Below are 19,450 nucleotides of genomic sequence, written 5' to 3'. Positions count from 1 at the left end.
CTACATTCAGTCTTCGTTGGACTTTGATGGAAAGTTACCAATTCGTATTAAAAATGCGTTTTAGCATATGAATTTACCAGAAAATATGGAAGAATTTCAAACATGAACATCGACAACGGTATCTTTACTGTACTGCAAAACCTAAATAAATATAATTACAAATGTGATGAGAGGTACTGACCTCCAGAAATAACTACTTCAAGTTAAAAAGTCTTTGAACTGAACGTACGCAAAATTAATTTAAGTTTTGTCTCATTAAGAAGATATCAAGGAGCATCTGTAATGTACCTTGGAGCCAGCTCTTATTGCATTTTATTTTGCTTTTTCCATCACTGCGAGTCAACTCATTTTGTAATCCTGTGAAAGGAGGGTACTGATGAATCATTATAAAAATATTCAAAATTGGAGACAAAGAAAGAGCAGTTCTCTTGCTTATTGGTTATCAATATTAATTACGCGGAGGGCGAACTAAGAATAAGGCATTTAGCTCACTCTACTTAGCGAAATAAACGCCATGGTGATAGAGACGACTGACAGCAAATGACACCAAGTCAATACTGGCTAACAACACGATTCTTCAGTACTATTTTAAAGGAGGAGATACATATTGCCTTTGTAAAGTGGATTTTTTTCGGTCGGTGATGCCTCGGGAAAACTCGAGAAAAACGTCCGCGTCAAGGAACCTTGGAGCTGTCGAACCTACAACTTTACAATTACTGGTTCGTTTGCTCGTTTGCCGACCTCGAGATCGCAAGGTCATTGTTAAGACAATTCCTGGCTAATTTACAAACCAAACCATGAGCAATCCAAAAAAAAAAACGTTACAAAATGTAAAGGCAACTTAAACTCTTAAACTGAATGCCTCGGACTCCAGGATGTCATTTATTGAAATTTGTTTAAGACGGAAATGTCATGTCTATTAGAGAAATGCAAATTAATCCCCGGCGCTTGCAAGCTACGCCGTTGTTTTTACATCCGGCATGCAAGCGGAAAGTTTGACGACCACAATCAAGTTGACTGTAAAGGCTCCCGCGGGGAAATCCGACAGCGGGTCAATTGAGGACGGTGCCTACTTAATTCAAAGTTATTTTTGCCCCGGTTTATGATTATGCAGGAAATGTAGATTTTAACAAGTGTTATTGAAATCTATGGTTAGCAAGGGTGAAACAAGCGTGGGTATTTGACTCGAGCTGCATCACGCAGCCACAGAGTCAAATACCCACATTTCACCTTAGCTCACCATAGAGGCTCCAGTAGCTCAGTGGTGAGAGCTTCCGTACTAGATCACGGAGGGTCGTGGGTTCGAATCCCATCTGGGGCTCGGATTTTTCCCAATTCCCAGTGGGTTCAATTGTAACACCTTTCATTTAATATGTGTTAAACATTCTCTCACATTCGCTCACTTTGGTGGTTGGTTGGCCGTATCGTTCACAGAAATACAGGCAACTGGATTTCAATGATGCTCTTAATGTGACTGCGTGATGCAGTTATGAGCTATGCTGTCAGTCGATATTTGACTGTGACTCTGTGGCTGCGTGATGCAGCTCGAATCAAATACCCACATTTCACCCTTGCTCACCATAGAGTCTCCAGTAGCTCAGTGGTTAGAGCATCCGTTATTGAAATCCAAAAAGAAAATTGAGGGTAACCACGCATTTTTCAAATATATTTGATGAGTAATATTTGTAAAAAGCTTTAAAATACAAAGCAATGCGGCGTTCTTTCTCAAATTGAAAATTAATTATCTCTCAAAAATGCATGGTTACCCCCAATTTTCTTTTTGGATACCAAGAGTAGTTACTAAGATCTACTTTCTCCGCGAGATAGTTTTAAACCGCGCAAAAATATCACTGTCTTGGTAAGCATCACCGATAGGTAATCCGAGAATCTCGAGATGCGCAGAACGTATGCGCAATAACCATAGTAGGCACGTCCTTAAGAAAGAAAGCAAACGAGTCTCACAAAGTGAAAGAAAACGCATACGGGAACACTCAAAGACTCGTAAAAAAAGGCACAGAAGCCAGCTGGACGATTCTTCCCGCCTCATGATAACATAACACAACATGACGAAACGAAATTTATTAGATTTCGCGCCCTCTAAGTGGTCAATTTCTACAGCGCAACTATTCTTGTTCCCAGATCCCTTCGTTTCTCTCAGTCGGCGCCGGGAGCCTTCTAACGAGAAATTTCTCGAAGGGCTCTGGAGACAGTAGAAATTTAATGTTTTTTCATTGGTTAGCTTGCGAACAATGAAATCTTGAATCAGAAGTAAAAATGGCTGATGTGCCGCTATAGGGTCAGCTGGCTCGAAGCTGGTTGGTAAAAGATTAGTATCTTTGTTTAAAACTACTTATTGCTTCTTTCTGTTCGACACGAAAGGGCACATTCTCTAAGTTGAGGCCACTTAATGCTTCACAAAGAGATTCTTCGAATGTAATGCTTCTGAGCACCGCCATGTTTGGTACGGCTCATATAGAAATTCCATAGCCCTTCGTTTTCTCGTGCGAAAGCCTCACCGGCTAAGAGAAACGATGGGATCTAGAAACGAGAATGCAGTGCAGCCCGCTCAATTTAAAAAATTGACCTTTTTTGGGGGCTTCTAGTTTTTTCAAGTTCACTTTGCGTCCCCCATGCGTCGAACTCAGTAAGACTGCATAAAAGGAAAGGAACTTTATTTAAGTGTCCAGTCGTTCTAGCGCTGGAGCCCATGTCCGCCGTATCTGATTTTATCATTGTGAGTGATGGAAACGTACCAAAAACACATTTTAGTTTCTGTCACACCAGATTAGACATTTTGACAAGTTTGTGTCTTCAGCTGTCGGTGCCATATCTGGTTCCGAAAGACTGCTTGTACTGTTTACCTACAATACATACACTTGTGTTGCCACAGGGGAAATGAAGCCAAGTTTCATTTGAAAGTGATCGATAGACTCATTAACGCCTCGATGTTAAATTTTTGATGAGGAAAATGGAAGAAAAGAAAAACAAAATAACTTGATAATTATAGGTCTCCGACATAGACTGTTCTACAACCACTCTGACATTTGCCTTGTTTAAATTCTGTGTTTTTTTTTTAGGAAATAAAGCAGCTTTATTTTGCATAGGCAGGCAATTGGTTTCGTTGACAGCTGGATATCTGTACAATCGGTAAAAGTGACATAAGGTACCCTCGGCTATTTGAGGAATTAAGCAGCTTTGTGGACAGGCAGTTGGCGCCAGTGATATTTTAATATCAAGGCAAAATTTGCAATCAACTTCAGCACCATGCAGTGACGCTGTACGGTTTTATCAAGAGTTATACTTCCGCACACGAAACCGCGTAGTTTTGCAACCGGGTGCATCTCTGTTGCTATTGAAGATATCTCAATAATTTGTCACAGACAAAGAGGGAACAACAAACTAACATGAACAATTTAAACCTGACTGTAAACAAATCTTTGGCAGAAGCAACAAACGCACAGCATAGCAACAAAGACGGCGACGAAATAGGCTCGGACGATGCAACGTGGATTCTCACTAGCGCTTTTATCATTTTCACCATGCAATCTGGATTTGGTCTCTTAGAATCCGGTATGGTTTCTAGGAAAAATGAGGTAAACATTATGGTGAAGAATGCAGTTGATGTAATCTTTGGGGGCCTCTCGTATTGGCTGTTTGGATTCGCCTTCAGTTTCGGACTGAACGGTCGTGGAAATGGATTCTGTGGGCTCGGGTCCTTCTTGACCGATGCGGATGAAAACCAAATGGGACAAATCTATTCCAAGTATTTCTTTCAGCTTTCGTTCTCAACGACTGCAACAACCATTGTTTCGGGCGCGATGGCCGAAAGAACCAGTTTAAAAGCTTACACCATGTACTCGTTCCTCAATACTCTAACATACAGTCTTCCGGCTCATTGGATTTGGGATCATGGTGGTTGGCTCAACAGAATGGGTGCAGTGGATATCGCTGGCTGTGGTCCCGTGCATTTGGTTGGTGGTGTGAGTGGTTTAGTGGCCACGTTAATGTTGAAGCCACGGATCGCACGCTTCGACGAAAACGCCCCATTAAAACAAATGGCGTCCCCAACAAATGTTCTCCTCGGCACTTTTATGTTATGGTGGGGCTGGTTAGGTTTCAACTGTGGTAGCACCTTTGGAATTAGCGGCATGAAGTGGAAACTAGCTTCCAGGTATGACTTTTTTTCTCTTTATAGTAGTTATTTTATGATTAAGCCACTGCCTTCTAATTTGTTTATCAGGATATTTTCCTTTTCTCACCTGTTTCTGAAAAAAGCAAAAAGCATTGAAAAGTACGTGAACATCTAAATTCATTGTCGCTTTCCCCACCTCTCAAAACTTGAAAAATCTGTGCTAAAGTGCACAGTTGATGTTTTTTATATTCTCAGTCAAGACATACGGCCTGAAAATCTCGTTTCAAAACCTTGTTCTCTCCATGGAATATATAATAAAACAGGTTTGCCATCTCGGTGTGGACACCGGCAAGTATATTGTTATATTATTTGGACAACATTTTGAAAAATGTGGCTATACTTGTATACATATGAGTGCATGGTCCAGTTTCAAACATTGGTCACCAAAGTTTTTCTTTTGACGAATGTCATGCAACTTTGAACTGTGATGATTTTCTCAGTTTTATCTTTTTTGTATGAATCTTTAAAACCAATAGTTATATTACACAAAGATGTCGATATTGTTCGGATGTCGATATTGTTCAGTCGTCGATGCGAGGTAACGGTGGCCGATTAGAGATCAGTAGGCTTGGCACTTTTTGGTTGGAGGGGGCGGAAATGTTACGTTCTTGGCAGTTGACCCTACACATGGCTTCAACGACCCCGCGTTTTTCTTGGTTGTCATATGGCAATCCAGTCGGTAACGAGTTAAATTTAGTCGTTTTCGTTTTTTGTGTGTCGTTAAAAGCCTTTCCTGTCACTACCCTTCTAAGTGATGTCTTTGTGCAGAGAGTCTTCTGCGCGTATTTTGTTAGGTTTGAGGGGGTAGTAGAAATGCGTACATTTCTCTGGTGGACACAGTAGAATATTTCATTAACCTATTGAGTGGCGTCGAAAATGGCGTTTTGGTGGATCTTTAAACAGACAAGACGCCAATATGGCGTTCACGTGGAATGCACTGATCAAAGCAATCAACAAGCAGCGGCTGTAAATAAAATTCCTTGGAACAGTACACAAATATACAGATCTGAAGTTTTCGCGGCTCTCTCTCCCTTCACAATGTTGTTTGCACGGGAATTTCTGAGTTCATTTGGCAAAACAACATTGTGAGAGGGCAAGATATTGTAAAATGTTTTAACAATCGTGTCCTAAGCTGTAGTTGGTATTGATGTTATGGGTGTTTTGTCAGATCAGCTCAAAACTCTTCTTTCATTTTTACAGTTCAGACTAGTTGTAAGTCAGTGTACAGTATGATCTGTCATACAGACCAATGAGTTGGAAAGTGTGTTACAGACGAAAAATGGAAGTTGATATTTTCTGAATATTTGCATTTGTTAAGGGAAAGATAAGCAAGGTTGTGCTTTTTTTGAAAGCGTTTTGCATTGGTCTGCTTCCGCAAAAATATCGTTAATTAGTAGGCACCGTCCTTAAACTGAATTTATTACAAAAGATTAAAAAACTAAAAGACCTCAAAATGAGATAGGACATTACAAAATGATTAAACTTGTGTTAGCCAAAGGGCCTCTGCTGGCTCGACATCTCTGATTTTAAAGCAATCCATTTTTAAGTTTTATATTTATGGAACTCGATAACTGAGGAATAAAACTCAACAGCTATTAAGGCCGGGACACACTAGGCGATAAGTCGCTGCGACACGTCCCGGGGACAAGTCGCCGCAACAAATCGCGTTGTGTGACACGGTTAACTTCATGAAAATCATTGTCGCTGCGCAGAATTTTGTCGCCGCGATCAGTCGCACGAATTCAAACCAGTTTGAATTCGTGCGACTTATCGCAGCGACAAAATTAGCGAAAGCAGCGTTGTCGCATCGTGTGTACACTTCCGGCAAAAAGTCGCTGCGACAAAATATAAATGAACCAATGAGAAAGCGTCATATGGTCAGCCACATTAAATTAGAAAACTAGTTCACATTCCCGCTCATACGAGATCACTGCGTGTGCTCCGAACAGGCGTCGTGTCGCAGCGACTTGTTTTGCAAGTAGTACACATCGAGCAACTTGTCGCAGAGACGTGTCGCTGCGACTTGTCGCCTAGTGTGTCCCGGCCTTTACACCTTCGAACATCTGCTTCCCCAATTCTCCGGTTATACATGAAACGTTAGTGATGTATTGGTGTATTTGTTAATTTAAACACAGGCAAATTATTTCTTAACTTTCATGCTACCGAGATGCATTTTGTTTTGCCTGGCATACACTTTTCTCAACAGCAACGGTGAATTGGCTCTTTTCTGATTTTAAAGCCGCAATCCATTTTTAAGTTTTATACTTACGGAACTCGTTAACGGAGGAACTGGGAAATTTAGAATGCCCAATTGAAGCTGTGTAAAATTTCATTCCGGGCTAATTGATTTTCCAGCATGTCACAGGCAGGCACATACAATATTAATCACAGACTTATCATTCTCCTGCTATCATGATATCCTGATATCATGAAATTGAGCCTAACAGCAATTATTTTACCTCAACTGCTAACTTTCCCCAATAAAACGCAAGTTTCCTTTCCAATTCAAAACTTCTATTCTTCGCGATTTTGGCGTTTGAGCGTGAGCCTGTACACCGGGAAGCTAAGGCTTTCAGCACCGAATTCCCCGACATCAGCATTGTTTACTGCCTCCATAACTCGCTTGAAAACATCTGCATGAATACAGAAATCCATGACATTCAGACGACGACTGCTCAATTAATCCCCACAGAGGCCAAACAAAGTTATTCCGTAAGCTTCGTCCACGTTTTTACCAGAATTTAGGACGGCGAGTCTAATCTGCAGGTCGCAAGTCGCAGGTCACAGGTTGCAGGTCATTGTTTCACCAATACAGAAAGTATCCTAAACATTCTTAGAAGCTAACCTTAGGGCTAAACAAAGTTTTTAAGCCTAAGGTTAGCTTTTAAGAATGTTTAGGATACTTTCTGTATTGGTGAAACAATGACCTGCAACCTGTGACCTGCGACCTGCAGATTAGACCCTCCGAATTCCGGAACGTGATCACCATTTTTCCGCAACAAAATACCGACTTCAAGGCGACAAGACAAATCTCGCTTCGAAAGAGCTGAAAGAACTTTCCTTCGACAAATTGGCTAACATTTCGACCAACCAGTTGATTTGAAAGGCTGTACCATTTTTCCTCGGGTGAGAGAGTTAATCCATAAATCCTATAGAACGAAAAATGGTTTCGTGTCCCAGCACTAACCGCCACTGTCGATGCGCGCAAACGAACTGAAATAGATTTGTGTTCCCCACAAAATTCATCTCGCCCCTAAATATGGTCATTCAATAAAAAATCAATTACTTTTTTCTGCTTAACGTAAGTTCACAGTACAATCTGATCGATCCTGAATGCTTTTTCACTTTTCTGCATACGAAACATCTTTTGTGTTATGTTTTTAGCCTTTGTTGACGGATATCTATACCGTCAGGAGACGTCCAGCCGAGAATTCCTGAGTCGGCTAAAAGTTCCTCATCCATTTTAAAAAAAAATGAACTGGACACTGCAGTTCAATACCACCCAACTCAGTGCCTTCTGTTTTAGTGTAACACGTACCACAGGCAACCCAGTGTAGACTCATGGAGCGTCTAGAGAAAAACAAGCCTCTTAGATAACATGAAAAACTGACATAATTTATTGACAGTCACTGATTTCAAGACGAAGGAAGATATTAGTAATTGACCTTGACGCTAGGATTTTTCAAGTGATTAAGAGAAAGTAGAAGTTATTAGCAAACACGAGGAAGATCCCATCAAAGGTCCACGGGGTAAAGCTGACAAAGGACGCAACCCTGAAAAACGGTGACAAGGGACGTCTTTAGTAATCAGATGGGCGATTTGACTACGGGGCAAAAATATAGACATGCATGACCCTTATGCTGCATAAACAAATAAAAGTCGTTAGGACGAGACTATCATTGCAAAGTTATCCAAGAGGCAGAAAAAACGACCCCTGATTCAGTATATTCACAGACTAAGAGAAAGCGGCGAAAGGCCTTTGCTACTGGCGCCAAAAAAAAAAAAAAAGCCCCTGATTCAGTATATTCACAGACTAAGAGAAAGCGGCGAAAGGCCTTTGCTACTGGCGCCAAAAAAAAAAAAAAAGCCCCTGATTCAGTATATTCACAGACTAAGAGAAAGCGGCGAAAGGCCTTTGCTACTGGCGCCAAAAAAAAAAAAAAGCCCCTGATTCAGTATATTCACAGACTAAGAGAAAGCGGCGAAAGGCCTTTGCTACTGGCGCCAAAAAAAAAAAAAGCCCCTGATTCAGTATATTCACAGACTAAGAGAAAGCGGCGAAAGGCCTTTGCTACTGGCGCCAAAAAAAAAAAAAGCCCCTGATTCAGTATATTCACAGACTAAGAGAAAGCGGCGAAAGGCCTTTGCTACTGGCGCCAAAAAAAAAAGAAACAGCCACAACAACACGGCTGCGAAGAACCTCCAAAATTATAGAGTTCAACTTCTAAGCAACGAGAAGGAAAAGCGAAAAAGCCCAAATTAATACAGTCTTCACTGGCACGTGCCTTTCAGCTTGCACCTTTCCTAGCAGTGTTTTTCTTGGAGAAGAAAGTAGTCCCAATTTAACATGTTAGAAGGGTTGGTTCAAAATATTGTAACACGTTGTATTGTACCCCAAATTTATAATTTGTGAGCTCCCCCCTCAATACCCCCTTCCCCCCCCCCCCCTCCTCCAGCCGGTGAAAACCGAAACGCCAAAACCTTCCTTTTTTTAACAAAGGAAATACATTTTAAGTGTTCAAATACCGTGCCCGGAAAAATATCGAGGAAATCACCTCACATTCATTTAATTGCCATAATTTAAGTCACGATGATCTTCTCGAACCTTACTCTCTACCTTCCTCGACCTTGGTATAAACCAAAAAGTCAATTTCCGAAATGGTAAATTGATTTCCGTCATGATGTTATGGACCCAAATCTTATGCTCCTTTGCCTTGTGTAGGTAATGAAAGGGCACTCGTTGTTTGACGTGGTAAAGTGTCTCTTCAATCCCGCAGAAACATCGGCTCCGCGACAAGTCGTAAATCCATTTGATCGTCGTGAATTCTCCTTTTTAAAAGTTTTGTTTTTTCTTGACTTCTAGTGTAAGCCAATCGTAACCGTTTTTGCTTCCAAAATCTGCGCCGAGGAAAACGTCACATTAAGATAGTGTGTTTCATTGTTTTTGGCACGGTAAAATCGCTTACCCTTGACGTGCAAGTCAGTTTGCATGTAATGTAATTCTTTTTATCGTCCATGAGCTTCCTAAAAAAACTTTCTGCCTCATTTATTAAATGAAGATGGTCAAGACGTTTACAAATACACAGAAAAATTTATTCGCGCAAAAGTTATTTATTTAAAGATTTATTTAAAGACCTGAAATGCTTTTTTATTAGGCAGTATGCTGCATGCAAGCCATTATGGAAATTAAGTTAATATTGGTTTACTTTACATGTTAATTACTCATTTCTCGTGTGAAGGAAAATTAAACACAACACTTATTTCAGAAATGGCCTTCCGGAACAATTAACTCGCTTAAGAAATATGTATCACAAGGAAACAGCAAGAAATGATTTGCGAAATTCTTTTATTTTAAATAGCTTGGCATAAATAAATCTCGAGTAAATAAATGGAAATGGAAATGCAAATGGAAGAGCTAGAAAAAAGGCTTAAGGGGTTAAAGATTCATCCAAGATTACAAAATTTGAGACTTGCAAAATTAAATGAGATTGGGATTTTATCCTGTCACTGGAACAAAGGAGTTATATTCAATGCGCATGCGTAGAACCGGTCAGTATTCAACGATGAGTGGCAAAGGAATATAATGGAAAAGAACGAAGGGCAGAAAGGGCGGGATCCAGGCATCTGACTCCTCCATTCCGGACTGATTGAAAGGATAGAATCCGGCAAACACAACAGGCCTGAGCTAGCCTGAGGATATATAGAAGTCTTCAAAATGATTCAATGAAATAAAATATTTTATGAAAATAAAAAAGATTTTCGATACACATGAATATGATGTTGAAGATTTGCGAATTTACGAATCCAGAAAATTCAAGATTTTCTTATGACAAGATAAAGATATATACTAAAGGTGTTAATGGAAAAAAACGAGAACATATTTTCAGTAGTATCAGAAATTTGGAATTTCAGAAAACATGACATTTCGAAACAGGAAGTGGATATTGTTTACTTTTGTATTATGAAATAGATGACCATGTTCCTTAATAAATCGATGAAAAGTGCATGGATCATTTAAGTGATTTTATGAAAAAAGAACTTGGGTATTTAGGCAAAGAGAAACTTAAAAAAACATTGTTTTACTGAATGAGGATTTTGAATTATCAAATTAACAGTTCTATTTTTTACGCAAAGCTAAAATGCCATAAATATGATTGAAATCTTGAATAATAAAAACAATTTAAAATCTACAATCAGATGTAAAAAGATAAAAAAAGAGACCATAAAATATCACGGTATATAATCACACAAGTTTAAAAAGGCATCTGTTCATAAACGAGTTTTTGTATCTTTCAGTTCTTATCTGGGGCAGCTGAAATTCATGCCCCCTTTTCCTTACATATTTTTGTCCGTTTTGGCGGCAGCAAATCTTGGAGTGGATGGTCTTTCGTGGTTGTGATATTATTGAACAATAGGTGATCTTTCTCTTGAATTAAGGTCGATATGTTGAAGTCAGCCTTGGAAGTACATCCATATCGGTAGGCTCGTTTGCAGAAGTTGTCTATTCGATCCAAATACTTCTGACCAGTAGATCCCCAAACTTCTAGGCCATATGTAAATCAGGATAAAATGAGGGAGTCAAATAACTTGCTGAGTTGGTCTTGAGAACTTGCAAACCCTCAATATGTACAGCAGACTGCTTGCTTTGGCTATTAGGTTGTCAACGTGGAGGTCCCAACAGCAAGGGTTTCCTTGTCATATAATAATACCAAGCAGCTTGAGCCAGCTCTTATGTTCAATACCAGGTAACGACTGTGAATCAGGCTTGGTATAGTCTTGCTGCGTAGCAGCATTTCAATTAAACGTAAATTAATAAACGTTTATGGTTTCACAATCCTATCTCATCGTTTGACCAATTTTTCATATTTGTTCTATTTTACTATTTTGGGGGCATAAGCCCCATCGAAGTTGGAGAACTTAGTTCTTTTATTACTTTATCAGTTATTTTATTAATATTATATTTATCTACGGTGGTCGTGGTGGTCACGATGGTCGCGGTACTAAAGGTCATGGTTACTATGGCTGTTGATGGGTCACGGAGGTCACGCTAGTCACGGAGGTCACGCTAGTCATGGTAACATTTGAGACATTTAGCATCACGTTTACTTGAAACGCGAACAGCAAAAGTGACTACGTGACCATGATTTTCCCGCCCTTTTCTACGTTTGCTGGTTGCCGCTTGCCTTTTCTACGTGAAAGTAGGCATTTTCACGTTTGCCGCATACGTGAAATTTTCTTCTCGTTTTCTTTTACATAAGAAGTTGTTTGCGGGAAAAAAAAGTACCGGTACCCCCAAACCATTTTCCGGTATGCCAAAGGAGAAAAAATTAGGTTTCATGGTGAGATATTTCATTACTGACTCCTTGCCGCAATTTTCTTCATGAACTCGCGTTGTCTCTGTTGATCGACAAAACAGCTTCATCGAAACTCTCAAAATTTGACGGGTAAGGATTTTCATTTTATAAAGCGTCTTCCTCTACAAACAATGTTTGAAAATACTCCGAGTTTTGTTTTTGCTTTTTAGTAACTAAATACTCGAGTTGCCGTGATGCTAAATCTCTGTAATGTCACAGTGTTCATGGTCGTTGGGGCGGTTTCTTGGTCAAATTCGAACTTTTTTGTTTTCACTTTCGATTAGTATTTGCGTTACAAATTACTTTATTTTTCACCGACAGAAGGAAAGAAACATGCTACACATTGTTTTTCCTCACAAAGACAGTTGTGACGTTTGGAGACCCCTTCCGAAATGCCAAAAAATAACCTCTTCTACCCTTGTGCTAACGATTTGGATTATCCTCGGTGTAAAATTTTTCTTTGTTTCGTTGGCTCGAGTTGGGTTTGGGCAGGAACCGCAAATGGGACTCCCTAGGGAGCCCGATGGCCAATCACAAGAAACTAACTTGAAGTCATAGCGTCACCGAACCAGAACTCTAGGTTTGTTTTTTGCGGAAAAAATAGTCTAAAAATAGATCGGTTTGTAAAAATGCAGTGCGTTTCTTTGGGAGAATCCAAAATTTATGATCTCAGATCACACAGGTACTTCGTCCCCAAAGAAACGAAGAATCCAAAAACGGGTTTTTCTGGCTTAACAGTCCACTTTCAGCCGGTTAGGATTAATGCAAATTATTAAATTCTCAACCTCGGATAATGCATTTCTCGTGCTCTTATTGGTTTACTCAATCTCCGTTATATTGTAAACGATTGTGCTAAGCGTTGCTAGGCTAAAATTACTTTCGTCGGAAAGCGAAATTTCTCTCTGAATAAAGCAAAAAAAGAAAAACACATTTTGGTCGAAAGTTTGGATGAATTCCGACGTAGAAGTACGCGAAAAAGTAAGAAATGCTTTTGTGATGAGCTTTCGTCTGTCTGACCACAAAGTTTTACACGAGTTTAGGCACTGAAAAATCACCTTGAATTGCTCGCCATGATTCCCGCAAATAGCGGGAACATTTACTTTCACAAGACTACCGCTGGCCAAACGTAATCCGTCTCCCAAAAAAATGCACGGATCATGAATCCTAAAACTCCAGATTCAGATTCACTCGGAGAGTGGATTTTTCAGATCAATAATCCATTTTCGGATTTTAGTAAAGAAACGTAAAATCCGCCTTTAGGTACAAGAATCCGGATTTACATACATACATGCTTAATGGACCGCTCCCCATAGGGGCTTTTCAGGGTCAATGAAACACAACGAAACGCCTGAACAGAATAACGACAACAACTGTTAAGAATCCCGACTGGCCGGAGGCAAACCAGTTGGCTATTTACAAGTGCAGCTGGGAAGTTGAACCAGGGACTACCAGGATCAAATTCAATGAGTGGTCAGAGCAGGTCTTGAACCCGAGATCCCCGGATCTCAAGGCAAGCGCCCTGACCACTGGGCCACACTGCCCCAAAGAAAACGCACCGTAAGTATGGGGAGTTGTTCGCTCCCAGTCATGGGCTTCTGGGTAATTGGGTCATTATTCAAATTTTTTCCTCTTATGTTTCGTTTGTGTTACGCCTTCCGTCAGTCTCACAAGTTTTTAAACTGAGAATGAGCTGGCGATTTAGACCATAAATGTTGATGTTACGTATACTGCTTATGCGCTCCTATTTTATTGCACAAACAGGGCAGCAGTCGTTACTATCAATGGTTCCATAGGCGGAGGAGTTATGGGAATGGCTTACAGGTGAGTCCAGGGAAATGGAATGATTTGGAAATTGATTATATTGGGAATCACGATTCCAAGTTGCCTTGTCATCAAATAAATCGCTGATAAGAGCCAAGATTAATGAAGGTAATCATCAACCTCGATCAGCCTTGAGAACGAGATTGGCCAATCAAAAACTGAAAAAAAGGAACTGGTTATTTACAAAAAACGCTCTTTTCTATTCATGCAAAGCGCAATGTTATGTTGTCGTGTAAAAAAAAAAAATCAGTAGCTCTACGTAGAGCTAAATGGAACATCGTGTGGAAAGAGCTTTGTTAATTAGTTTTTGACAGGAACCCATGACAAGCCCTACCAGTCAACCTTTGCGCGTATCTTTCTATTTTAAGAACGCCACGAGTTCGTCGGCTCTGCACGCACTGTTTAGAATGGCCAATCAGAATAAAGTTATCGTCAAACGAAGACAAAAATAGCAAAAACAATGTATGCAAATTGGTCTAAATTCATGTAAATGTGGGTCTCCTGTTGAAGGGTTAGTTCTAAAAATAGAAAGATACATGCAAAGGTTGACTCAAGAATATCGTACACCGGGAGGCTCCTGTTCTTGAAAGATCCTATTTTGCTCTCATGTGTTGTTATTTTCTTTTATTACTCGCAGTTATCTCTGCTTCAAGAACAAACTAAATATTCCCATTTTTGTGACCGGTATTCTGGCAGGGCTCGTAAGCATAACGGGTGAGTAAATCGTAGAATGTTTAATTTATCATAACCAAAGAAGGTAATAAAGTTGTAAAGATGTCCTTTTCATTGCTTCACGCGGCTAAACGCTTTAAATGCACCGTGGCGCATCGGTCTGTAATTGGGATTTGAGCTCACATCGGAAGACAAAAGTACGCAACACCATCAACCAAATCTGGACATCGTGCTCCAACATGATCTCTTCATCAAAACTGGCACGAGCTCCATGTTCATGTCACACACCGTGAAAAGTCCTACTACATGCTGGTACGGGAGTGGGGGTTGGGGTTGCATTCCCCCGGGGGTTAAGTAAATCCTAGGTTGCTTCGGGCCAGTTGCAATTTGTACCTTTTTGGCTGGCTAAGCTGGGAAATTTGTCTCAAACAAACACGACAAAGCCGCATGCTTTTCAAAACTTCGCAGGAACCAAGAGTGAATTAGCCAAGAGTGTTGTTATGGCAAGGGTGGGCTTCCCAGCACAGTCACAATTGAGTCTATTTTGAGAATAACCGTTCCCGCGAAAATCAGTTGTCATGTCTTCTGATTGTTGGTTTTCACTCACGTGATCAACAGCCATGTTTTTCAGCGAAAACAAAAGAAAATGTTTGCATACTAATAGAGTTAAATTCTCGGAGGATTCGATCGGAGCTCCAACATGGCCGCCGTTTCTTTGTTTAGGGGCTCCAACATGGCCGCCGTGACGTCATGTGAAAATCGAGAGTTGGTTAAAATTGGCGGCCCCTTGTTTGCTTCGCGCGTCAAGTGTATCTAAAGATAAATCCATTTGTGACTGTGCTGGGGCCTCAAGAAAGAACCCATGACTAGGACCAAGCAACTCCCATACTAACCCTATGTCACGGCATTTTTACGTCGACTGATATATTTTTAGATTTGAGCTCACATCGGAAGACAAAGGTACGCAACACCATCAACCAAATCTGCCTTGAAAACGCCGTGACAGAAATAAAGGGCTGTTGTTCGCTCCTCGTCATGGCCTGCTAAAGTTAGCAAATACTTGGTAAAATCAGTATAACATTTTGAAACCCTCTAGTAGAATTTTCATTGATTTGACCCCAGTGGTTAATCCCTTCAGGGGCTTTTCCTCTTAAAATTACTGTCTCTCCTCTGGATTTAGCTGTCTGCTCCCTCGCTCGACCTTGGGAAGCCCTGCTCATTGGTGCATTGGGTGCCCTGTTGGCATGTCCAGGATGTGCTCTTCTTGACCGTCTTCGCATTGATGACCCGGTTGGCTGCGTCCCAACTCATTGTTTTGCTGGAATTTGGGGTTTAATAAGCGTTGCTTTGTTTGCCGAGAAAGACATCTTGGAAAACCGATTCTCGCAAGAATATGGGGTCTTGAAAGGCGGTCCATGGAGTTTTCTTGGAGTACAAATCCTATTGGTCGTTTCTGTTTCCGCTTGGGCCGCTGCTACTACGTTCCTAGAGTTGTTATTGGTTGACAAGGTTTTCGGGCTGCGCGTGAGCAGGGAGAATGAGCTGTTGGGCGCCGATCACGTTGAACATGGGATTGTCGAAAACGATTTCACGCTTCAAGGAATTTACGATGAAAAAGAAAACGGCTCCGAACAGTTAAAATCTGTGGAGGTAAACGTGCTAAACGATTTGCCGATAACTTTAGCCATCGACACTTTCCAGGACAACGATAACGGGCACAAATCTTTCTGGAAAAGGGTCCCCATGAAGAGAAAGCTTTTTCGGCGGAAGTTGCGAAAAGCTGTATCAATCAAAGGAAGTCGAAATGAGAGTCCTAGAAACGGTACCTTTACGGTGCAATTGTCGTATGTCAACGGAGGACAAAATGTGGTCGACTCGAACGGTGCGATCGAAAGTCGAGATCACATTCGCGTGGTTGAAAATGGCGGCCTGATTACAGACTCAAGTAACACCGAATCATACGTTCAAGGGAGCTGACAAGAATTAGAGCTCAACTTTGGAAACGTAACGTAAATCAAACCAAACTTCATCATGCATGTTACACTTCAACTTCAACTTCAACTTTTTCCTAATTGAAGAGTTTATCCCCATTAGTTTGCAAGGGTGCTAGGATGACGCAGTGGTGAGAGCGTTCGCCTCCCACCAATGTGACCCGGGTCCGATTCCCAGACTCGACATCATATTTGGGTTGACTTCGTTGGTTCTCTACTCTGCACCCAGAGGTTTTTTTTTTCGGGTACTCCGGTTTCCCCTCTCCTCAAAAACCAACATTTGATTTGATTTGCGTTAATTGTTAATTTCAGCAATTAGTGTTCCAGCGCTAGGAGCGTAAGAGATTTAACTGAAAAGAAGGCAATGTTGTAAAGGCCACTGTCTAATTCTTTTTCTGTAAAATGTCGAAGGAAGTTCCGTTTTCACCCATAAATTCACTGCTTATACGAAGCTTTAGCGCGAAAGCTAAACTTGGTGGTCCCGAAAAGATAGCCCCGCGGGCTAAAATTTTGACAGGATGAAGTTACGACGCTAACTTAAAACGAGCGGAAGATCTCAGAAATCAAATGCTCAGCATTGACTACTGTATCGAGAATATCGATGCAGGAGCTTAGCCGGGGTTTTTTCGGAGTTTCAACAATATCCCACCGCTCTTAAATCTTTGTATGTGAATCTAGCGGACCGTCATCAGGACAGACCAGTTTTACTCGTTGTTTCTGGGACATCCTTTCATCAATCGGTGAAAAAGATACGAAATATCTTGCTTCCTTCCCAGTCTACGAAATGAAAAGGAGAATATTGAGCCCAATTTACGGGAAACTAATCACTGTCCCACACTGACATCCACCAGAGATAACTTCTTTTGTGATTCCCCGCTGCCGTATTATTAACTGTCCATGTGTCTTTTCATTTCCTCTTGCCTAATCTCAATGACAGAAGCTGCACGCTGAAAACTTTAACAGCCCACAAGGTGCCCTGGTGCAATTAAAAATTGAAAGAGAACTTTGCGTTATTTGTTGATCTTAGAAAAACATTTTCCGATCATTTGTGGCTACTTGTCAGCAGAACTTCTCCGACAATATAGTTACAAAAAAAAAACAGGAACTTCACCCGAACCTCGGCCAACCAAAGGGAATCATTTACAGGTCATTAGAAATTCATTTTTGCACTAGGCGTAAAACCGAATATATAGTTTAACATGATTTAGAATCATATTCTGTACGCTATTTAAGTTCTAAGCTGACGGTGAGCTGTGAGCTCTGAGCTGCCAAACAGGACAAGATTTGCAAACTGCATGCCTTTCTGCAGGTGAGATTAAAGATATTTTTTTCCAACCTAATATAATTCTTTCTGCCAGTGGAGTTATTGACTTCAAGAAAAACTCAGTTTTTGCTTTGTTATTTACCCGGATTTATTGTTCAGTTTGAGATTGTCTATTCATCTAAGATTGTGACTTAAATTTTCAGGGTCATTTCAGGGTGCGGGGCGCGGAGGTGCGGGTTGCCAGGGTGACGGGGTTTGGAATAAGTAAAATAACGAGTGAGCATTACGTCTCTGAAAAGACTTTTTATGGGAACTTAACTGGAACATTTGAACTGAAATCTAGCATTAACTTATTGTGCTAGTAAATTGGTTCCAGTGGTTGAAAATACAACATATATTTATCGGAAGGTTGACGAAATAATGCCTAGAGAAAATACCTAACAGTAACTAAAATAAAGATAAATCGTTTGAAAAAAACGAAATTAAAAAAGTTACTATTTCATAATCCACGTTCAAATTACAGGGAGTATTTCTAGCCTATTACGCCGCTTCAGTGGGAACTTAACGGGAACCCAGCAGTAACGTTTTCTAACATATTTATCAACAGGTTGAAAATCATGAAAAAATAAGAAAAATCAATATAGTATAAAAACGTGTATCGTATATTGCAAATAAAGTTTCCTCCGTCGTGACTCAGATACCTAGATTATTCCTTAAGTATTGCTTGTGCGTACTTATGAGCGAAGTTTCGATTTCAAGAGGAACTGAACACCAACTGCATTCAAAAAAGGTTGTTTCCGTTGTACACACTAGACATGACAGTGAAAATAAATTTTTCCCGACTTTCTGAATAGTTGCCCTAGGCAATTCCATTCTCTCGCCATCTTTCAAACGATAACAAGATCTCCTAGAGGTGTAAATATACAAGAATTGGGCTTTAAAGTATTGCCACAGCCAAAACATGTCGTTGGTTGAGCTGAGCAATACTGTAAAAGACAAATGAAAAACTGCCCAATGCTTGGAGAAGGGAAGCTAGGGATATTCAGTAAGAGGGAGTTAACGTAGAATTGCCGCGCATTACCGGGCACAAGCGGGACTGGGGCTGGCGAAGGCAAAGGCGACGGCTGCATGTACAATCCCAAACCAGGCTGCATCACGGTGGAGGAAGGTTGATTTGTTACATTTGGTAGGGGGTAGTTTGTGTCAGGGAACTGGTTCCGGCCAGGGAACTGAGAGGTATATTGAACACTGCACCACTACGAGGGGCTCTGAGAGTTGTTATTTAGGTTGCTGTTGGCACCAAGGAAGGATTGATGTACCACTTTAGTCGGACTTTCTTGGTGGTGTTTCTTTTCCTTGAAGCTCTTTCTTCTTTTCGTCCTCTTCCCTTGGGCATGTCATATGTTACTTCTGCGGATAAATGTACTCCTCTAGAAATCCGTTTCGTACTTACAAGCCAGCGAAGGTTGTTTGAAAGACGATCTTTGTTCATACATGCACCAAGGAAGTGGGCACAAATGCAAAAAGATGCAAATCTGGGACAGTTGGAACATTCCACCTTTCCACTGGGGAACAGATTCACAACAAGTGGACTTCTTGGATTGGACTTAGAAGGTACACCTACTGTATCAATGGTATGAGAAACCAAGCCGTCAGCTAAAGAAACTGCCTTTGAAACCATTGTTGACAAAATGTCATTGGGTATCCGATCAATGCCTTGACTTAGTATATCTTTCATGATAGGATCTAGGCCACTGAATGAGAAGACCATTTGTCGAACTAGTCACACTTGATGACTGCATTTCCTGCATATTGATGATGTGGACTTTCTTTAACGCAGCATTCTGCTCCAGTCACTTGGTAAAACCTCTAGATGCTGGAATTTTTGTCTCAGCTTATAGTCACCTCTTCCCACAATTGCTAACTCGATCTCTTG

At 40.7% G+C, this 19,450-nt stretch overlaps 1 protein-coding gene and 1 non-coding gene across 5 annotated transcripts in view; both read left to right on the top strand.

Moving 5' to 3' along the window:
* The window catches only part of LOC137999798 (putative ammonium transporter 3), a 37,396-nt gene extending 17,946 nt beyond the window's left edge, over window positions 1–19,450 (top strand). For all 4 annotated transcript variants that reach the window (XM_068845715.1, XM_068845716.1, XM_068845718.1 and 1 more), the window contains 4 exons: window positions 3,078–4,171; window positions 13,528–13,587; window positions 14,225–14,301; window positions 15,440–19,450. In XM_068845715.1, coding sequence (XP_068701816.1) covers window positions 3,405–4,171; window positions 13,528–13,587; window positions 14,225–14,301; window positions 15,440–16,236 — 1,701 coding nt within the window. In that variant the 5' untranslated portion in view covers window positions 3,078–3,404 and the 3' untranslated portion in view covers window positions 16,237–19,450. The remainder of the gene's footprint in view (window positions 1–3,077; window positions 4,172–13,527; window positions 13,588–14,224; window positions 14,302–15,439) is intronic.
* Trnal-uag (transfer RNA leucine (anticodon UAG)) lies at window positions 1,248–1,321 on the top strand. Its single transcript has one exon. It is a non-coding gene; the product is annotated as a tRNA-Leu (tRNA).

The sequence above is a fragment of the Montipora foliosa genome, chromosome 4, assembly GCF_036669935.1.
Source record: "Montipora foliosa isolate CH-2021 chromosome 4, ASM3666993v2, whole genome shotgun sequence".
In the NCBI taxonomy this organism is placed as follows: domain Eukaryota; kingdom Metazoa; phylum Cnidaria; class Anthozoa; order Scleractinia; family Acroporidae; genus Montipora; species Montipora foliosa.
The sequence above is the reverse complement of the archived record's forward strand: the minus strand, read 5'-3'. Positions and strand labels throughout refer to the sequence as shown.